General features: G+C 43.0%; 2 protein-coding genes across 2 annotated transcripts in view; one reads left to right on the forward strand and one right to left on the reverse strand.

The window, feature by feature from the left end:
• Window positions 1-5,467, forward strand: part of LOC310960293 (liprin-alpha-3-like) — a gene marked incomplete at its 5' end in the record, with an annotated part of 34,398 nt that extends 28,931 nt beyond the window's left edge. The window contains 5 exons of the mRNA XM_083931955.1: window positions 354-529; window positions 1,184-1,252; window positions 1,349-1,514; window positions 3,434-3,495; window positions 3,736-5,467. Of these exons, the coding sequence (XP_083788081.1) occupies window positions 354-529; window positions 1,184-1,252; window positions 1,349-1,514; window positions 3,434-3,486 (464 nt within the window). The 3' untranslated portion in view covers window positions 3,487-3,495; window positions 3,736-5,467. The remainder of the gene's footprint in view (window positions 1-353; window positions 530-1,183; window positions 1,253-1,348; window positions 1,515-3,433; window positions 3,496-3,735) is intronic.
• A 3,848-nt stretch (window positions 5,468-9,315) lies between these two features.
• Window positions 9,316-18,451, reverse strand: ntf4 (neurotrophin 4; the record flags this gene model as incomplete). The annotated part of the gene is made up of 2 exons (XM_083931285.1): window positions 18,079-18,451; window positions 9,316-10,756 (listed from the first exon to the last, which is right to left on the reverse strand). Exon 2 carries the CDS (start codon window positions 10,735-10,737, stop codon window positions 9,316-9,318), a length of 1,422 nt encoding a protein of 473 aa, XP_083787411.1. The 5' UTR covers window positions 10,738-10,756; window positions 18,079-18,451.
• Between the last annotated feature and the right edge of the window lie 286 nt (window positions 18,452-18,737).

Below are 18,737 nucleotides of genomic sequence, written 5' to 3' on the forward strand. Positions count from 1 at the left end.
CAATTTGGACGTTTTAACAATTACATAAATGTCAACGGGCTCAGTCATGAAACAAACCAAAGCTCTCAGTCGCCCACCGCTGCGATACACATGTTGTGCATTTACAGTCGGCTCATCTTGGCTGATTTCCTCACAGAACTATTTCACAAGTGAGGAAATGTGAGAGTTTTGTTCCAATGATGAGCTCGACCTCGGGGAAGATCTCACTGTTTCTCCCGATCGCTCGCCAGTGTTAACAGCTCATCACAGGTCCATTAATAACCACATTAATAACATGTTTCATGTTGTTCCAGGAAGTGAGCAGAATATTAAGAAATCTGACCTACTTCCCCTCCATCTCTCTCTCCTGCCAGATGTGATGGTGTGGTCCAACGAGCGTGTGATGTGCTGGGTGCAGACCATCGGCCTGAAGGAGTACGGAGACAACCTGCGTGAGAGCGGCGTCCACGGGGCTCTGCTGGCTTTAGACGACACCTTCGACTACACCGACCTGGCCCTGCTGCTGCAGATCCCCAATCAGAACACACAGGTACGGAGAGAAGAGTCGTTTTTTGAAAGTATTTTGGATGTAAAAACTCCTCCAAGCATGTTTTTTTACATTAGTATCCTTTCATTTATCTGAGAGCGCGTTCACAGGAACATTTGAAATTTGCAGCTTTAAGCGATTTTGATTATATTTGGTCACTTTTTCCTGATTGAAGGGATTGTAACACATAACACAATAAAGGACTGATGTAAAAATAATGAAAATCTGACAATAATGTTTGTTTTTACAGTTTCTGGCTTTGATGAATGCTGTGATTTTGGCGATATCTTTAAGAAAACACTTTTTAAACCTGCTGGCTTTTCTCCCTCATTGAAAAATCTGAATCATATGCAGCTATTTTTCGTTCCAACACTTTAACTGCTGAACACAAGGTGCCTCCTAGTTCACTGAAAATCTGAGCTGGAGGCTTCACGTTACCTCATCATACTTGTTTGAGTCTACGTTGCAAAGTTTAGACGGATCCCCGTAACAGTAACAAGCCTCATCTGAGCCTTTAGGGTGCGGGTGTAAAGCAGCGTGATCCTCAAACACGAACTAATGAATGGCAGCGCAGCACACGCCCTGAAAATGTCTCGTCTGCAGAGTCCACACCAGATCTCACAGCTCTACATCGCCCCTCTCTTTCTCTATCTGCAGGCCAGACAGCTCCTGGAGCAAGAGTACAACTCCCTCATCTCCATGGGAACCGAGAGACGACCCGATGAGGTCAGCACGCCCAAAAACAATCTCGAAGAAATGAGGAAATCTGATGGATTATCTGAGCGTCCATCTTTGTGTTCACACTCTTGTCCGTCCATCTAGCAGGACGGGGCGAAGACGTTCAGCCGCTCGCCCTCCTGGAGGAGGATGTTTAGAGAGAAAGACCTTCGGGGCGTGACCTCCGACTCCGCAGAGACCCTGCCTGCTAACTTCCGTGCCTCAGCCATCTCCACGCCCTCCGTTACCCTGAGAAAGGTTCAGAGTGATGGTGAGTACGGCCCCGTGACCTCCGACACCTCCGCTCTCATATTCACATTTGCCGAGCCCTCGAGGCGCGTCTCAATTTAGACGCCGTGTGATCCTGTTACTCTATACGGCGTTACTCGCATGAAGAGCATGACAGGAGTCGAATGGGGTTTCGGAGCTGATGAGGTACCATTCCGCACATCAGATAATAAACGTTTTAACATCTTTATTTGAAATGAGCCTTGAATGAAAACAAGTCAGCCAGCAGTATGTAAATAATTACATTTACGTAAGTCCAGCCTTAAGACCCCTACACATGATACGCAGTAAAAGCGCTTTGCGCCAGCCGCTCCATTCTTTTCCTATGGAGGATGCGGCAGCGCCCAAGGTAGCGGCAGCGCACGGCTCAGATTTGCAAAGTTCAAATCAGTTGAACTTTGACCTTGTTGCCGCTGACCTTTCAAAAGCGCAACCAATGCGAGAGAAGCTTTGAGTATGACGTCTACGTTTCCTAGGCAACAAAAGAGCGACATCAAGCCGGTTAGATAGATGGAGGAAAAACTTAATGTTTGTGTGTCCGAGTTTCCAAAACTATTAAACGTTACATTAAAGTCGTTTCACGCTCAGGGAAGAAAACGTAATGATGGAGGTTTAGAAGCATCACACCAGGTTTGTGAAGTGGCAGTTTACGAGCTAAGGGTTGTTTTAATACTGACATTGATTTAGCCGTTTACTGGGTCCCTGCGCCTAACCTCACGGTGAGCCCAGCGTAAAAAAGCTGATCATGTGGAGGCCCCTTTAGCGCCGTGTCCACATAGCACTTTCTGCAAGTGTTCCCACTGAGGAGAGAGCGTTTACTGCTGCATGTGGCAACTAGAGAAAAGACGCTGTACCCAGCATTTACGAGCACTCAGCCTCTTTTTACCGCTCTGAGCGCTCCTAGTTGAAAATCTGTGAGCTTTCAGAAAAGCTCTGGTGTCGTTCCTGTTTACAAAACTTTCACAACAATTACAGTAAAGCTTCGACCAGACACTGATGGTGACTGGTGAATGTTTGATGCTCTTATGAGCGTAAGCTTGTTGTTAGTTTTCCGTTATACCGTAGGTAGAAATTGACGCTACACTGCTGTTACAGTCATTCCCCGACTGCAATGACGGTGCAGACTGGGCTTTTTCTGGTGGGGTTCTTAAAGAGACAGGCACTAAAACGGAGCGTTTCAGTATAATGCAGGTGTACAGGTATATTCAGACAGACAGGATGAGAAAATGTGTGTTTTTAACATTAAGCATGTAATGATGTTCTAGTAGAAACCTTAAATACAACTATGAGCAGAATATGGGACCTTTAACTACACTTTTGACATATTAACAAACTTCTTTTTATACTTATACTCCTCTACATCTCAGAGGGAAAAATTTTACTTTTTATGGCACTACATGTATTTGACGATTATAGTTACTGGCCTTAAATAAAAAAACATAATATGCTTATATACATTATATACAGCAGATATATATATATATATATATATGCTCATGACAATGACATAATTTTACATACGTAACACTTTGAACTTTTACTTGTAACGCAGTATTTTTAGACTCTTTTACTTCTGAACACGTCCTCATCCACTGTCATCCATGTTACATAAGCCGCTGCAGATGCAAAACATGCACGGAGCAGTTTGGTTGCTTTCATGCTACTCTGCCATTAGTTTGTCAGAGGAATTTTTCCTTCTTTCCTTTCGCAAAGGAACCGACAATAACAAGGAACAGACGCTTCAAAGCGCAGAGGAAGACTATTATCCCTCATTCCACTTTTATAATGGGAATGCCTGTGGAAGGTCAATGCCGTTTCAGGCTCTGCAGTTACGATAATGACCCCGTCTGTGTGTGTGTGTGTGCGTGTGTGTGTGTGTGTGTTTCCTGGTCTCCAACACAGCCAACTCTGGTGCCCGGGGTGAGTCTGCCTCAGTGAGGACGTACTCCTGTTGAGGGGCTGAGGTGAGAACACATTCATTAAACTGTCTCGTAGTGTTTAGCGTTTTATCTGTGTGTTGAGACAGAACACTCCTCACATGTGCCGAGCACATTTCTTTGAGCCTCGCTGTTTTATCGTATTTGGTTTGAGCCGGGGATTTTAAAGTCTTTAAGTGGTGGGTTTGGTGGTCGGAGGGATTTAGGCGTAGTTGAATTAAGGCCGCGGATGCAGTGATGTGGGAATAATGCTGTTTCTCTCCTCAGGGCGCCGCTGACTGGATCGGGACTAGAGGACCCCGTCGCTCATCCACGGAGAAAGAAGCAATGAATATAACCATTTTAACTTAAAAATAAACCTATCGGTCTGACCATTCTGCAATAACAGAAGCAAAGGAATAAAAGGGGAAAATGACATGTAGAATGTATGAATGTATTTTCCGACCAGACTGGGAAGATTGGATGGGATCAGCTGTTTTCTCTCTCTCTCTCTCTCTGGTCTCTCCCTTCCTGTCGTCCTGTCTTTGCTCTTCCTCTCTCTCGGCGAGTGACTGTGCCGCGCGGGGGGTTAACGAAGGGGCAACACTGGTGTCGGTGCCGGGTACGTTTCCCCCTCTCTTCTTCATTCCTGTCGGAGTCTGCACACAGTCAGCAGAGTTGGCAATATCAGGGCTCATTTTTCCTACCTTCAGAGGACACCACTACTCGCTGCCATTTCTTCTCTTACAGTTTAAAAGAAAGAAAAAAAGAAGCAACTAAACGTGTCGCCTTATTACTTCTGCTCAGCAACAGGTGTTTTTAATGAGAGCCGGGGCAGAAGTTAACCTCACCGTAAAGTTTAGATTTGATGTTAACAATTGTAAACAGATTGGGGGAAATGGCCGGATTCTAACTCGAAACAACGCCGGTGTTCTCCTTTGTGCTCACGGTGTCCGGTGTCAGCCATTGTGGCTCTTTTGTTGGCCTTTATGCTCCCGTCATGGGCGTCTAAGTGTCCCCCAATTGGTTGGAGCGGTGTAGTAAAAACACGTCCGAGTTCAGACCTCTGTTTGGCTCCGACCACATCACAGGGACCCTCCTCGGCCTTTTGTCTATTGGCACCTTGAAAGCCGATAGTCTGAGCGATCTCTTTTGAAAGGGAGCCCATTATGGGGATCAAAGGCACAGAGGTGGATGGGACAGGGTGGAGAGAGGCCGCAGACGCATTATGTTCATTATGTCGATGGCAGGAAATCCATAAAGTTAGCGTTGGTACCACTTTCTGTGAAGGCGTACGTTACAAGAACTTTAGAACATGACGTTCAGTTTACTCATCAGGAGGAGAACGACTCAGCAGGTGTAACTCGTTTTCAGTGAGTAGCTTTACATAAAGACACTACTGAGCTGCATTATGGGAAATGTAGGATCCTGCATTGTTTTGGATGCCCTGACATCTCCAGACCAAATTACGAATGCTAGTTAGTCTGGAGCTAAATGAGATTAAAGTGGAAAATCTACGAGAAAATAAAGTGGCAGATTTATGAGATCCAAAGTCAGAAGAATAGTGTTTTGTTTTACAGTCCCTGTTGAACTCCATCACTTCAGGATCAACACAGACGCTTTAGATTTGCTACTTTTAATCTCATAAATCTGCCACTTTTTCCTTGAAATGTTACCTTCCCTTGGTCCGTATTTTTTTTATTTCATACTTGGCCCTAATCCGGCTGTTCCGTTCGACGTAACACCCTTTCAAAATACGATTTCTGGGTCCAAACGCTCTGTTGAAACAAAACAGACACAACGGCAGAACATGTGAGCAATTACGGTAGACGTTAGACATCTTTTTCATCCATAAGAAAGAGGTCAAATGACAATTACGTTGTTTCTTTGAAAACTCAGATCTGTTCAAACTACAGGGAACACGGCACTACGGCGTTGGAGAAACACGAGGTTCGGACCGGCTGAGACGAAGAAATCATATTATGAAAAGGCGTTACATCACGACTTAACAGCCCGATACGCCGTCGTACTCAGTTAATTTTGTTGTTTTTTGCAACCAGTCACTGACGTTTCACCCTGTTTTTATGGCATCTAAGAACTGATTAAAACCAAAGTATTCAGCATGATCGGAACTAGTTTAAATGACGGAAACCATCGTTGGGAGTTAAAGATGGACTGAAGTTTTCTGACATTCGATCTGTGGTCCAATATTCAGCTGCGGTCATTAGTAAAGGGTTGTCCCGCCACAAAAATCTGTCGGTTTGGAGTTCAAAATGTAAATGAATCTTTTAAGAAAATGCAACAGCCAAACAGATTTTTCATGACCTTAAAACCCAGAAGTTCTTTGACATGACAAGACATATCGTTTTTTTACCGAACACATGGTGTCATATAGTTATTTGTTTTTATTTATTCTTTATTTAAATAATCAGAAACTGACTGAAGTCTCTCAGAGCGACAGTATCTCCACTCCAGCTCTGTGTCAGTGCTGGATTTTGTCCGGCTTATGATTCTTGGGTAAGTGGGGAAAAACCGCTCTTGGTTGTTGTTTTGTATTTCCTCTCACCAGAGGAGGGGGAGAAGAGAGTCAAGACATTTACAACACAACTGTAGATCCAGTGAACCAGACTAGAAATTGACTGGAACATACCGAACGCACAATAGAGTTATCTGTGTAAGGAAGCAGCCTTCAGAATAGCTTTCATTTTCATTTTGGTGCAAAATCCACAGAGAAAAAGTTTTTGTTCTTACCTCTAAAAACCTGCTATCAGTCTCAAAAACCCCATACTGGTCAGTCTCTAATTAATGGGCTTTTAATGAAACACCTTGACCTGGAAAATGCGTTTATGTGACTCTCAAATGTGTGAATTCATGACGCAGCTGAGGATATTTGATAGTAAATGACGTCTCATTAGAAAGTGGTGCCAAAGGTTTGCGTAAATTTAGGAAGGCGCGGTCAGACTGTGACTCCACGATGTCGTCGTGCACTTTGTAATCATCAGCTCAGGGTCACGGGGGTCGCCCTGGTGACGGGGAGAGGCGGCAGAGAGACAAAACAGCGAGAGAGAGAGAGAGAAAACTGAAAGGGTGGGACAGAAGCCGGTCATTTTACTGCACACACAAGCCATAACAGAAACCAAGAGCTCTCCGGGGGGGGGACCTGAGGGGGCGAGCCCGAGGAAGCCCAGGAAGCAAAACCTTTAGCCTCTGTGTTTACGATGCATGTCAAACAAACGACAATGACCTAAAAACATTTTTGTTGGTGGTGAAGATATGAGGTGTCTTTAAAAAAAAATTAAAAAAAATCTATATCTGTATGATAAACCTACGGGAGGGTCGGGAGCCTGGGGATCAATTTGTAAAATGTGTGTATTTTTTTCAGTTGCATTTTTTTATTTTTTACGATATCTATTTATTTTCTTTAGGTACGTATTGGATAAATGTGTGTACACGTTCTGTTCCCTCTTGACTTCATTTTAAAAAGTAAATATGAAACGTTGAAAATGGTCATTCAAAGACGCTACTGTGTGTGTACATTTTGAGAAAACAAAAATTGTGCAATGATTTAACAGATTTCCATGATTAAAGTGATAGTAATACGACTTGAAAATATCATCTGGGAAAATAAACAATAATGGTGATGTTCAAAGAAAAAAGTGAATAAAGCGATCCAGGTGGGTCTGCTGATCATCGCAAACTTTCTCCATTGATGTGTTTTATTCTTTCTTCTGCAGGAAGTCGCCCGCGTGCAGAGGTGAGTGTAACTAAGTCCATTCACTCAAGTACTGGTCACCTTCAAGACACTCGTGCTTGGGTATTTAACTTTCCCTTCTAGTAAAGGCCTTTTTAAATACTCCACTACATTTATTTGATAGCTAAAGCCATTTAATAACTTTACGGGAAGGAATTTTACTTTTTTAAATAAATAAATGACGTCAAAGATAAAAGATCTGACTAATTCTTCTACTGAATGGGTTTTATGAAGCTGTAATTTGAGGAAACAGCAGTGAAATACCTGAAAATGTACGGAAGCCCAGAAGCACCATCCTTGCAATAATTCTTTTTTAACTCCTGTGATCTTGAGATCACAAGTTCATTTATTTTTGTTTGTGTTTTTTTTATCTCGACATAATGAGGTAATTAACTTGTTTTTCTACTCATAATGTTGATCCGAGATCAGGAGTGCCGTGCCGTCGTGCATTGCGGTCAAAGCAACCGGCCCTTGCATCTCTGTGGTCAAATCAGCTGATGCTAAACCTGCAGTCCAGCCATATACAGTTTATACCGACATTTAAGTGAACCTAAGACCAAAAACCCTCTAAAACCTCAGCATTTTTTAAAAAACAACCTCCCAAAACTTCTCTTCTAGTAACGTCCTTATTAATACTCCACTACATGTAGTTGGAAGCCACTTAATATCTTTGCGGAGTACAATTTTGCACGCAAAATATGCAGTAATTTTACTTTAAATGATGGTGTTGCTACTTTTATACAAATAAAAGATCTGAATAATCCTAATTCTATTTTGTTATCTCAAGAAAACAAGTGTTTGTTTTTTTTTTTATCTTGAGATAATGAGGTAATTAACTTGTTTAACTACTCATAATGTTGATCCAAGATCAGGGGCGCCGTGGCGTCACAGCAGCCGTAACTCCCGTCTCTGTGGTCAAATCCGCTGATGTGACATTTGAAAGAACCCAACCCCCTCGGATTGTTGTCAATAACGCTGGAGTCTGCCTCTGGTCACCTCGCTCAGGTCACCTGTCACTATTTCTGTTAATTATTCCGTGTGAAGGTGCGTAATCATTTTTCGTTTCGTGGTTTTCCCCTCCCCCCTTCTTCATGTGTGTTCCAGTAAATCGCGTTGCATTTCATCGTCACCTGCCTTAAATAAACAGCGAGATCCTCCAAAACGCGCTGGAGGTTGCATGGAGTATTTTTAAGCCGTGGTGTTGCTACTTTAACGTACAGATCTGAACCCTTTGACTGTGTTTGAGGGAGCGCTTTGAGGCCTCTAATCGGCAGATTGCAGCATTAAAATACCTGAAACGCACTTCTTATGATAACTTTTCTTTTCCAATGCTTTGACAGTTCAATTCTGCACATTTACATCCGTTGTGGGACAATAATTTTGCCGAGTATAAAGATCCTTTATTACCACATTTTGGCAGGCAAACTGAACAAACCAGCAGATGGTAAAATTAGCTTGTTTGGGTGTCGTGTAATTTACAAACCACATGTTCCTTTTTTACATTCATGCATCACACTGAACAAGCTCCACACATGGAGATGCTTCCTGCCAAAGAACCATCAGCCTGATTGAAACCATGCCACAGTGTGCCCATGCTGCAGTTGCTGTATCCAATACTAAAAGCACTGTCATGGTTTTTAAAAAATAAAATAAAAATGGAGCCTCAGTAGGTGGCGCTCCTTCCTCTCACAAAGCGGAGCGGCCCAGAGGCTGGAATTATCATCAGACACTGGAGAGACCTACCACTCTGTGAAGACTTCTTCTATAAATACACACAGATATACATAGCTTCATACATAAAAGGTATACTGGTGTCATGTTGTACACATACATAAAGGAATATATTAATATCAAAGACATAACACATGCTTACATACTAATCAAAAATAACTTAGATTATGAAAGATAAATCATACAAAAACAGTAAAATCTCTATATATGACAATTTTCCCTAAGATCTAGTGTTGAGGTCTTCTTGTTTTTTTCAAAAGTCTTTTGAAGGAGGGATGGAAAAGAGAGAGAAATAACTGTCACTTTTAAGGAAGTGCACACAGGAGGATGTCACAGCTGCTCTGCGTCACGTTCTACCCCCCCCCCCCCCCCCCCCTCTCTCTCTCTCAGCCTCTCCCCTTCCTCGTCAAGACCTCCCTCCCTAGCACCTGATTGGCTCTGGACAGCAGCACGCAGACGCAGGACGAGTCGATGCGGATCCACCTCCACCCGGTTCGGTTGTTCACGTCTTTGGTGAGCGCTCGGACGTACGACTGCTTGGCTTTGCACTCGCTCACCCACTGTTTTTTATCCACGCCCAAGCAGCCGGCCCCAGCTACGCCCGTTCCGAGAGATTTCGGTGCCGCGCCGGCCCTCGTCCTCCCGGGGTTGCTAAACTGCTCCGCTGCACGACAACGAGTCTCGTAGAAGTACTGTTTGAGTGGTCCTGTCTGCGTCTGGATCTCCTGCAAGATGGTGACCTTATGTCCGTGGGAGTCGATGGCCGACGTCTTGTCGGTGACCCAAACGCTTTCCGACTCGCACACCGACTTTTCCCCTCTCCTTCTGTCGATCAAGTGTGAGCGTTTATCCCTTTTAACGGGACGGGCGACCTCAGTGACTCTGGAAGAGTCTGCCCAATTCTGTGGAGTCGTGCTCCTGTCGATCGCCCGGTCCCCGTGACCCTCGATGTGTGCGTCCATGTCCTCCTGCTCCTCTCCGTCCCTGTCCTCCTCCAGCAGGCCGGTCTCCAACATGAGCAGGAGCGGCGGATGTTCTGGAGGCGACGGGGAGGGCGAGAACAGGACTCGTGGATGTGCGTCCAGAAACATCTCGTCTCCTTCTAAGTCCAAACCCAGCGCCGCCTCAAGGTTCAAGCTCTCCTGGGCCGGACCTCTTCCAGTCCCCGGTGTCCACGTGCTTCCTGTCCCGACGGTAGGTGCATCTCTAAGCTTCTCCGAGGGAACAGTTGGTTCTAGTCCTCTTTGACCCTTTATATTAGCAGCAGGGCTGGCAGCATTAAGGGTTTGTGCCGTAGAAACCTGCAACAGTCTTTCTGTAGCGTCCTGAAGGTTGTCCTTCTTGGAAAAGTCCACAAAACTGGAGTAATCTTGCCTGCTGCTGCTGTCAGCTCTGTAGTCCTTTGGTAGAGAATTATCCTGGGAAATATCTTCTGTCCTGAGTGTTCCTCCTCCCATGGGAACATCCACGCCGACACTGCTTTTCTCATCACTGCCTGAGTTGCTGTTCGATTGGGAGGTTCCTTGATTGGCCACTCTGAACTTGGATGTCTCTTCATCTGCGGAGGATTTCACATAATCCCGACGTTTCTGGAGGTTTTGTCTGTTGGCGGCGGCCAAGTCGTAGTCCGTTTGTGAGGCATTTCCATGGAAGTTGTAGTCCACGGGGGGAGCTGCGAGGCGAACGGCCGGGTCATGACGGTTGTCAAAGCCAGGCTCTGTCGTCGCGGCGGCAATCCTGGACACGGGGTCGTGAGGGAAGGGCAGGGCCGAGGCAATCACCATGGCAACCAGGGGAAGCCAGTGCATCACTCCCAAGACGTATCAGCTGATGAAACAGAGGTAGTAGATGGGGGAGACAGAGACAATGTTATTTTATACAATGCAAACTGTGGCTTATACAGTTACAACCTTAGTACCTCAATTAAGATGTAAAACGAGAGGTTTTACTGGCGGCCTGCAGCTTTATGACCTGGCGCTTTAACTGCTGAGGTATGGCTTTAAAATCTTGGCAGAACTCGTGGAAAAAATAGGACAAAGCGGAGCAAGGTCGCCCTCTGCTTCTATTGTGTGGAAAGATGGAGTTCAGCTACAATTCAACGCTGTAGATTCTGAAGGGCTAACCTTCACAACAGAGACACTGACAACCTGGTATGTACGCAGAGACTTTACTGCCAGAGTAAAATAGATTCAGAAGACATCTGCGTGTTGAGGAAACAAGCCTTCAATTTTATCTTTTGAAGGCAAAACTTTTTTGTTGTTGTTTTTCTGTTGTTTCTAAGAATCTGGGAGACTGACGGGTTCACCTCAGATCTACTTCCAAGAACACACAAATTAAGAGAACGCATCGCAGACTGAGGTAAACCTCAGGTATTCTCCTGGGCTGTGGTTGTTTTTTTTTCCCTTTGAGAGATGATGCCTGAACATGATACAATACATCTGCTGCCTTGGATTGAAAGAATGTATTTATATAGTGATATGCAATCATAACAATCATAAACATCCTGCTCGCCATAACCTGCATCATTCAAACTCTGTGCAGCTTGTTTTTTCGCAAATGGAGTAGTGGTACATTAGTGTAGAAAACCTATGAAACAAATACTGCAGAATTTATTTTTGCATTAATATTTATGTTTACAACATTTACAGTATCAAAAACAGGACTGTATGATATTAAAAAGTGTCGAGCATGCTACTAAAATGTTGTTAAATGTTTATTTTACAGCTGCAACGATTGGTCGATCGACAGAAAAAGTATTATTATGAACTCTTTTGATAATCAGTTCATCAGTTAAGTACATTTTTTAAGCAGAAAAAGGCAAAACATGGTCAAACTCTTCTATACAAATATAGGTAATTTCACAAATGTTCTCTTGCAATTCAATAAATAAACAATCTATATGAAATAACCACATGGTAAAGCCTATTTTTCTATACTCCTGTGTGAATTAAATACTTCATAAATGAAAAGTACTGAGTATTAATCATTAGTAGTAAGTGCAAAATGAACATAACGTGCAACTATGAGAACGTAAAGTGTCGTCAACATAACGTAAATATTCAGCCGCTGGTTTTCGACATTGATACGATATAAAAAATATATATACAATAGACATTATTTGATGAGATATATACAGTAGCCGTACCCCCCTCTCAAGTGTTTGCATTCGCTTCTTTTTCTTGTCTTTCATTACGATAAATTGAATATCCCTGCAATTCCCTGCATTTGAAGAGGTCACCTTGTGTAAGAAAAACTATATATATTTATACTGTTTAAATAAATAAATAAATAAATAAATAAATAAAATAAAATAAATAAATAAAATATATTTAGTATTATAATTATATAATAATAATAATTATTATTATTATTAATATCTCTATTAATATATTTTTTTTTAATTGACGGGTTTGACAATGACTTTCTGTCCCGGTCTGTTTCCATTGTAGCAGCCAATAGTGTTTGGCATTGCAGGTTGCCAGGGTTGTCTGTTGTTGGGTGCAGTTACTGTAGGCTGGCACTGGGAGAAATGGAGTTCCTGCAGCTGAGTGACCGGAGACGGGCAAAAACCAGAGTCAATATACCGAAATGGCAACGTTTCTCCTTGATCGGTAAGCTAACTTTCATGTTTACTTAGCTGTAAAGGCTAATGCTAACGGCTAATGCTAACTGTCAGTCAAACTCCTCTGCAATACTTGTTTTTATGGTGTGATTTGCCGGAGGGGACGGGTTCAAACAGACTCAAACAGACCCCGGTCTCCTGTAGCTACTGGGCCGGGTCTGACCAACCTGGCAACCCGAGTGCTGGAATTATTTTTTGTTGTTGCGACTACGATCTTGAGACACTAGATGGCGGTGTTCTGCTCATTCTCCATATTCAACCTTTAATTAGGTCCCATATTCTGCTCATCTTCAGATTCATTCTTGTTTTTTAGGTTTTCTCTGTAGATTGAGCATTTTGATACTTTCCCAGTGTTTATATAACACCTTAACCTGATTTATAACCAACTTTTTACAATATGGGACCTTTTAACTGAATGAATTTAATACAAAACGTTAAGTTGCAAAAAAGATAAACAATTAAATCAAAATGACATTGACATTGTTGTCAGAGTGGATGATGATCACGTTTCAAATTTGTGTTATTTATGACGAACAAGCTGTCGAACGGTGACACATGTAAAAGTCATTATAATAACTGTTATTACCCAACAAAACTGTACAAAGGTCAAATAAAACCCTACCTCCTGTAAGCCAAATGTAAACACTTCCCAGACTTTTTCGTAGTTTGTCATGTCTGACGCATCATCTGCATGAAACATGACTCACGAGTCACGGTCGAGGGGATTCATTTACATTTTAAAGAGAGCTTCACCTGTGACTAACCGCTGAAATATCCCAGTCAGCCATCCGTGTGGCCTGTACGGCGGGGAGGAATTCGAGCGGCGCTCAGGCGAGGTGAGCGCCGGTTTAGTTGTTTGTTTGAAAAGCAGGGAGGAGGTCACTTGGAAAGAGTTAAAATAGGTGGAATGATCAGAATGTCAGAGATGCAGCTTTACTGGCGAGGCTTCTTCTTCACGTCTTCGGGGCAGTGCAGAGACAGAAAAAAACCATGCGGGGCAACAGCAAACAAGTGTGAAGGAGGGGATGTCACAAGTGTTTGTTAGCTTGTGGCGTGCCAGGGTGATACCGGTGAGAGTGTGTGCGAACATGTGAATGGGTAAAGTAAACCCTTCCGTTGACAGGACATGTCCTCCACAGGGGGCCACACCCTGGACACAATGCAGCCAACCCCGAGGAGCAAAAGGGTTTATTCAACGCATCAGTCAAGCAGTCACCTCGGGCGTTCAAAGCGCCTGTTCGTCACACACACACACGATAAATAACATCAAAGTGCGCTGAGCTTCCTGTTCGCTCTGGCTACTGATCGACGCACCGGGCCTGCCAAATAAACCCAGGTGTTTTCGAGCGATGAAAGAGAGATAAACGGTAAAACCGGGCTGTTAACACACCCCTCAAACACGGAGAGGCCGGCCAACTCAAGGCAATTAAAGATACAAAACAAAGTGTAACGCAAAGGTCCCCAGTAGAAGATCTGGTGCATGGAAGAATCCGCAGCATTTGAATTATGCCAGTGTGTTTGCAGGATATGCTTCTTACGGGGCTCCCTCGGAGCACTCAGGCACCGCACGGAAAGCAGGCGAGCACGCTCTCTAAGTGGTTTCTTTGTAAAACAGCAGCGGCGGCAGCAGCACTTCATCACCACGCTCCATTTGCTACAATGACACGCATCATTTGCTCTCCCTGCGAGGCTAAACGAGGACCGAGACGACGTTCTTCCGCCTTCTGGACCAGACCCAAGCTCTCTGACTCCCCCACCACCAGACGAACACACACACACACACAGATATCCCCAGTCTAAAACCTCACTTAGTAAATAAAACCACACTCAACACTGCACACTTATGTTAATCCTAATCTCCGTGGCCTGAAATTCTTCCAGACGAGCACAGGAAGAATCCCCTGAAGCCACAGGACAAGGGCCTAAACAAACAGACACGTCACCGCGCAAAACTCCGTGAATAAACAGACGAAAACAGACTCAACTATGACATGAAGCGAGGCCTCCGTGAGCCGCAGCGGGAGCCTCAATCATTCAGCGTTGATTATGACTGCGTGCTAATTAAAGGCGGCCTGTTTCTTCTTGTTTCGTGTGCTCGCTCGGATCCTCCGGTGTCAGTCAGGAGAAGCTCCTCCAGACTATCAGGGAGACGACCTCGGGAACATTTTTAAGTGACACTTTGAAACGGATCCCTTTCACTTGGCTCGTCTTCTAAACTACAACATTTCCTCCCCTCTGACTGCACTGTTACGTATTTTATTATATCACTCGTGTGATTCCTGCATATTTTTATTACTGATTGCATTCATTTCTGTTTCACCATGCCACTGTTTTTTCTCCTTTCTCCATTTTTCTAAAAATTAAAGGGTGTTTTTTAAATATTAGGGCTGCCTGCAACTTACAATTATTTCCATTTTCTTCATTTTGAATTGATTCTTTTCTTAATTAACAGATTTAAAGCTGCAACGATGAGTCGACTAATCGATCAATAGAGGAAAAACTATTTTGGTAATTCAATTAATTTCAATTTTCAGTTAAAAAAATGGCAGAAAATGTCTCAGGTATTAGGGTTTCCTTCCTTTCTTTGGGTTTTGGATGGACAACAGACGCTTAGAGATGTCAGCTTTGGCTTTGAGAAACTGTTTTCTGACATTTAATAAAAGGAAATAATCAGCAGATGAATCGCTAATGAAAATATTCATCTGTTGCAGCCTTGGGCTTGTTAAGCCCATGGCATTTCCTAGCCTATTTACACATTACACTAAATTCACACAATAGTGTCTGGCTATAGCCTATTGGGCTCTCAAATTACCTTAAAAAAAACATTTACAGTTTGTTTTACACTTCTAGGCTCTAAAGTGGGTCTTACACACTTAAATGGATTAATTGTTTGCTCTATAAAACATCAGAAACAATCACAAACACCTTAAGACAATGTTTTATCGATTATGAATCACTGCAGCTCCAAAGACTATTATTATGACCGTTTAGTTTTACGACTTAAGCCGCACTTTTTTGCTGTGAAACAACAGACAAACGTGAACAAAACCATAAAGGAGAAGTGTGTGTAGTAAATCTGGCACCTGGTAAATGGTTCTGACTCCTGTTTTGAGTGCTGCCAGTGTGAACCGCGGGGGCTTAATCCACACGAGACAGCGTGAGTGAAGGAGGAATCAGGGGGAATTATGCTACACAAGGCTCCTGGCTGTGAGAAGCTCCCCAGGAAACAGATGCCATAAAGCAGCAGCAGCCGCAGCAGCACACCTGGCAGTGGCTACTGTGCTATTAGCCTGTTAACAAAGTATCGCCCCCCCCACACCACCACCACCACCAATGCGTGGCTTATGTCAGACACGTCCACCTGACAGGGAGTTAATGCACCCTGTGTTAGTGTTAGGACAAGGCCCCCGTCCTAACCAAATCCTGCCTATACTTTGAAGTCGACAGGGGTGGAAGGTGTCTGGAAAGCGGCTGATCGAAGGACAGTTTGCAGCTCACATCACTTTTCTTTTCAGCAGATTTTTTGAGAAATCCGGTGTAACTAAGCTGTCTGAAATGCCTCGGAGTGTGACCGTCGGTGACAACGGGAGTGGCTGCTGGAAATACATGCAGGTAAATGTTTGTCCTCTCTCTCTCTCTCTCTCTCTCTCTCTCTCTCTCTCTCTCTCTCTCTCTTTTCTCTCTCTCTCTCTCTCTCTTCTTGCTCCAGAGTAAAAGCTTTGGCCTCACATGCGCCTCACATTTACAATACCTTGCTGTCCCACTGTGCAAACAACCTATTAATTCCAGCTCTGTGATTGTTTCATACCACGCTCAGCAGCCTGCAGAGATCCAGCCTCCTCCTCCTCCTCCTCCTCCTCTCTGACCTCTGCTCCATATGAAGCACCTCTTTATCATCCACATCTCCGTCCAATCACACTTCTCTCTCTTTCACACACACGACGTGACACTTCTGATGAGCGCTGCTGGAATGCAACTGAGTACATTTACTCAGCGTTTCCAGATTATGCTACTTTATTCTTTACATTTCAGAGGGAAAACTTTTTACACTACAATTATTTGATAACTTTACTTTTGACTTTTTGCAGATTCAGATCATCAACAAATACATTATGAAGTAGATAAAACTGCTGATCCCTAGGGGGAACGTTGCACAATACCCAGTAGTAAATAAGGTCATTAAATGTGCCGCCTTTACCAGCTGCAACATTAAAGTGACACACGAATACATCCGTAATTATAATTCAGATCTGGACTCTGAAATGTTCTGCATACAAAGTACTTTTGGTACTTTCTTCTGCTGCTTTTACTTACAACATCTGAGTCCTTCCTCCAGCACTGCGGACAAGCTACCGTGCACGCCGCAGTGCAATAAAATAGCATGAAAAGTGATCTTTTAAAGGCTTACCTGACATCACATTGTACGGCGTGATGAAACACAAGCCCTATAGGGAATTAAATTGTATCCTTAATGATTATTTCCCTTGTACTTGCTCCCTAAAACACCTCCCACATGAGCCCTTTTCAGCCCTGATGTGGGACAATATCAAATGAAGACATCAGCAGCCGGTTTATCTTTTAATGCCAGCTGTGTGATCTTCTACCTGCGGGTTTGGATTGTGACTCTCGGCTGACTGACAGGAAGCCAACGAAAACAAGATGGGAACCAGGCTACAAGTGCAGGACTGCCAAAGACAATAAAATGGGAAACTGTGACTTCTGCGTACAGCAAAGAAACGAGTGAAAAGAGTCATTCAAGAAATACCTTTTTAAAAAAAGTATACCACTTATGTACGTATGCGCGGATGTAAGTAAATAAAGGAGCAGATAAACACATTATAATGACATATATAACCAAATAAAGTTGATAAACTGACCTAATTAAATAACTTTGAGGTTCTCTATCACATTATGTAACTAGCTGTGACTGAAATAGATGAATAAAATAATAAATATGTAGGCATAATGGAAAGGAACTAAGTCAATTTACTCAAGCTCTCAAATTTAAAGTGCTTTACTTGAATTTTTCCATTTTATTCTACTTTATACTTCATTTAAGAGGCAAATATTGTACTTTTTTTTTACTGCACTATATGTATTTAATAATTAAAGTTGTCACCAACTATAACAAAATATAACAATAATAAATAAAAAATGATGATATCAATAAAACTGCATTGACCCCCAGATGATGATTCACAAACTACCCAGCAGTATGTTAAATAATGTATAAAATACATATAAATGCATTCAAATAATAACAATAATAACACATTCATAATTAGAATCAAATAATATTATATGTATGAATTAAAAAATGGGTAATTCTGCATAATGAGGATTACTTTTGGTCCTTTAAAATCAGTTTTTGTGCTTTAAATAACACTTTAAATGCAGGATTTATGAGACTGTGGCATTGCTTCCTTCCTCCCCACTGCATGTGTGTGTGTATTAACTCCTGCACACTGTATAATAAAGTGAAAACATGATGTGTTTAAAGGCCTGCGTGTGGGATTCAAAGCCCTACCGTTTAGGTGAGATCCGGACCCCGCGTCCTTCCAGCTGCCACCACATTGATTATAGAGTCCTGCCGCCAGTTGCTCAACTGGTTTTTACCAAATCAACTCAACAAACACCTTCAAAGCAGAACATGAGCATTTCTTTCTTCTCTTAATAGTCCGTGACATCGCATGTGTCCTCCACAAAAACCCCACAAGGAGAGAGAAAGAAGAAAAAACTATAAAAAGTCAAGTTATGAAGCAGAAAAGTCTCGCGTCCTGTCCGGGGAGCGCTCCCACTGATTATTATTAATAAGCCCAGAAGAGTGCCGCGGGGAGGAAGTAATCCGTGAGTTGTTACTCCTCCACAGACACACCAGAGGAAAAATGTATCCCGGCTCCAAAAATGTGAAGGAAGAAGTGGAGAGGAGGTGAAGAAGTTGGGCCAAATGTTTTAAGACCTGAACTCCGCCTGGAACGCGTAAAAGTCGGACAAGCGGTCAAGTTAGAGTCAAGAATGGCTTCTTCTGGTCTGGATTTTCAAAATAAAACCCGCTCCCCGCTTTAAGGAAAGGTTTTTATCATTTAATAGACTCACACTCCTGTCTGTAATTACATTTGACATATCCATAACATAATTTTTTCTTGTCTTGTCGTTTCAGATATCCACAACGCCATTTTTATAGTC

Source organism: Echiichthys vipera (genome assembly GCF_963691815.1).
Source record: "Echiichthys vipera genome assembly, chromosome: 17".
Lineage (NCBI taxonomy): Eukaryota > Metazoa > Chordata > Actinopteri > Perciformes > Trachinidae > Echiichthys > Echiichthys vipera.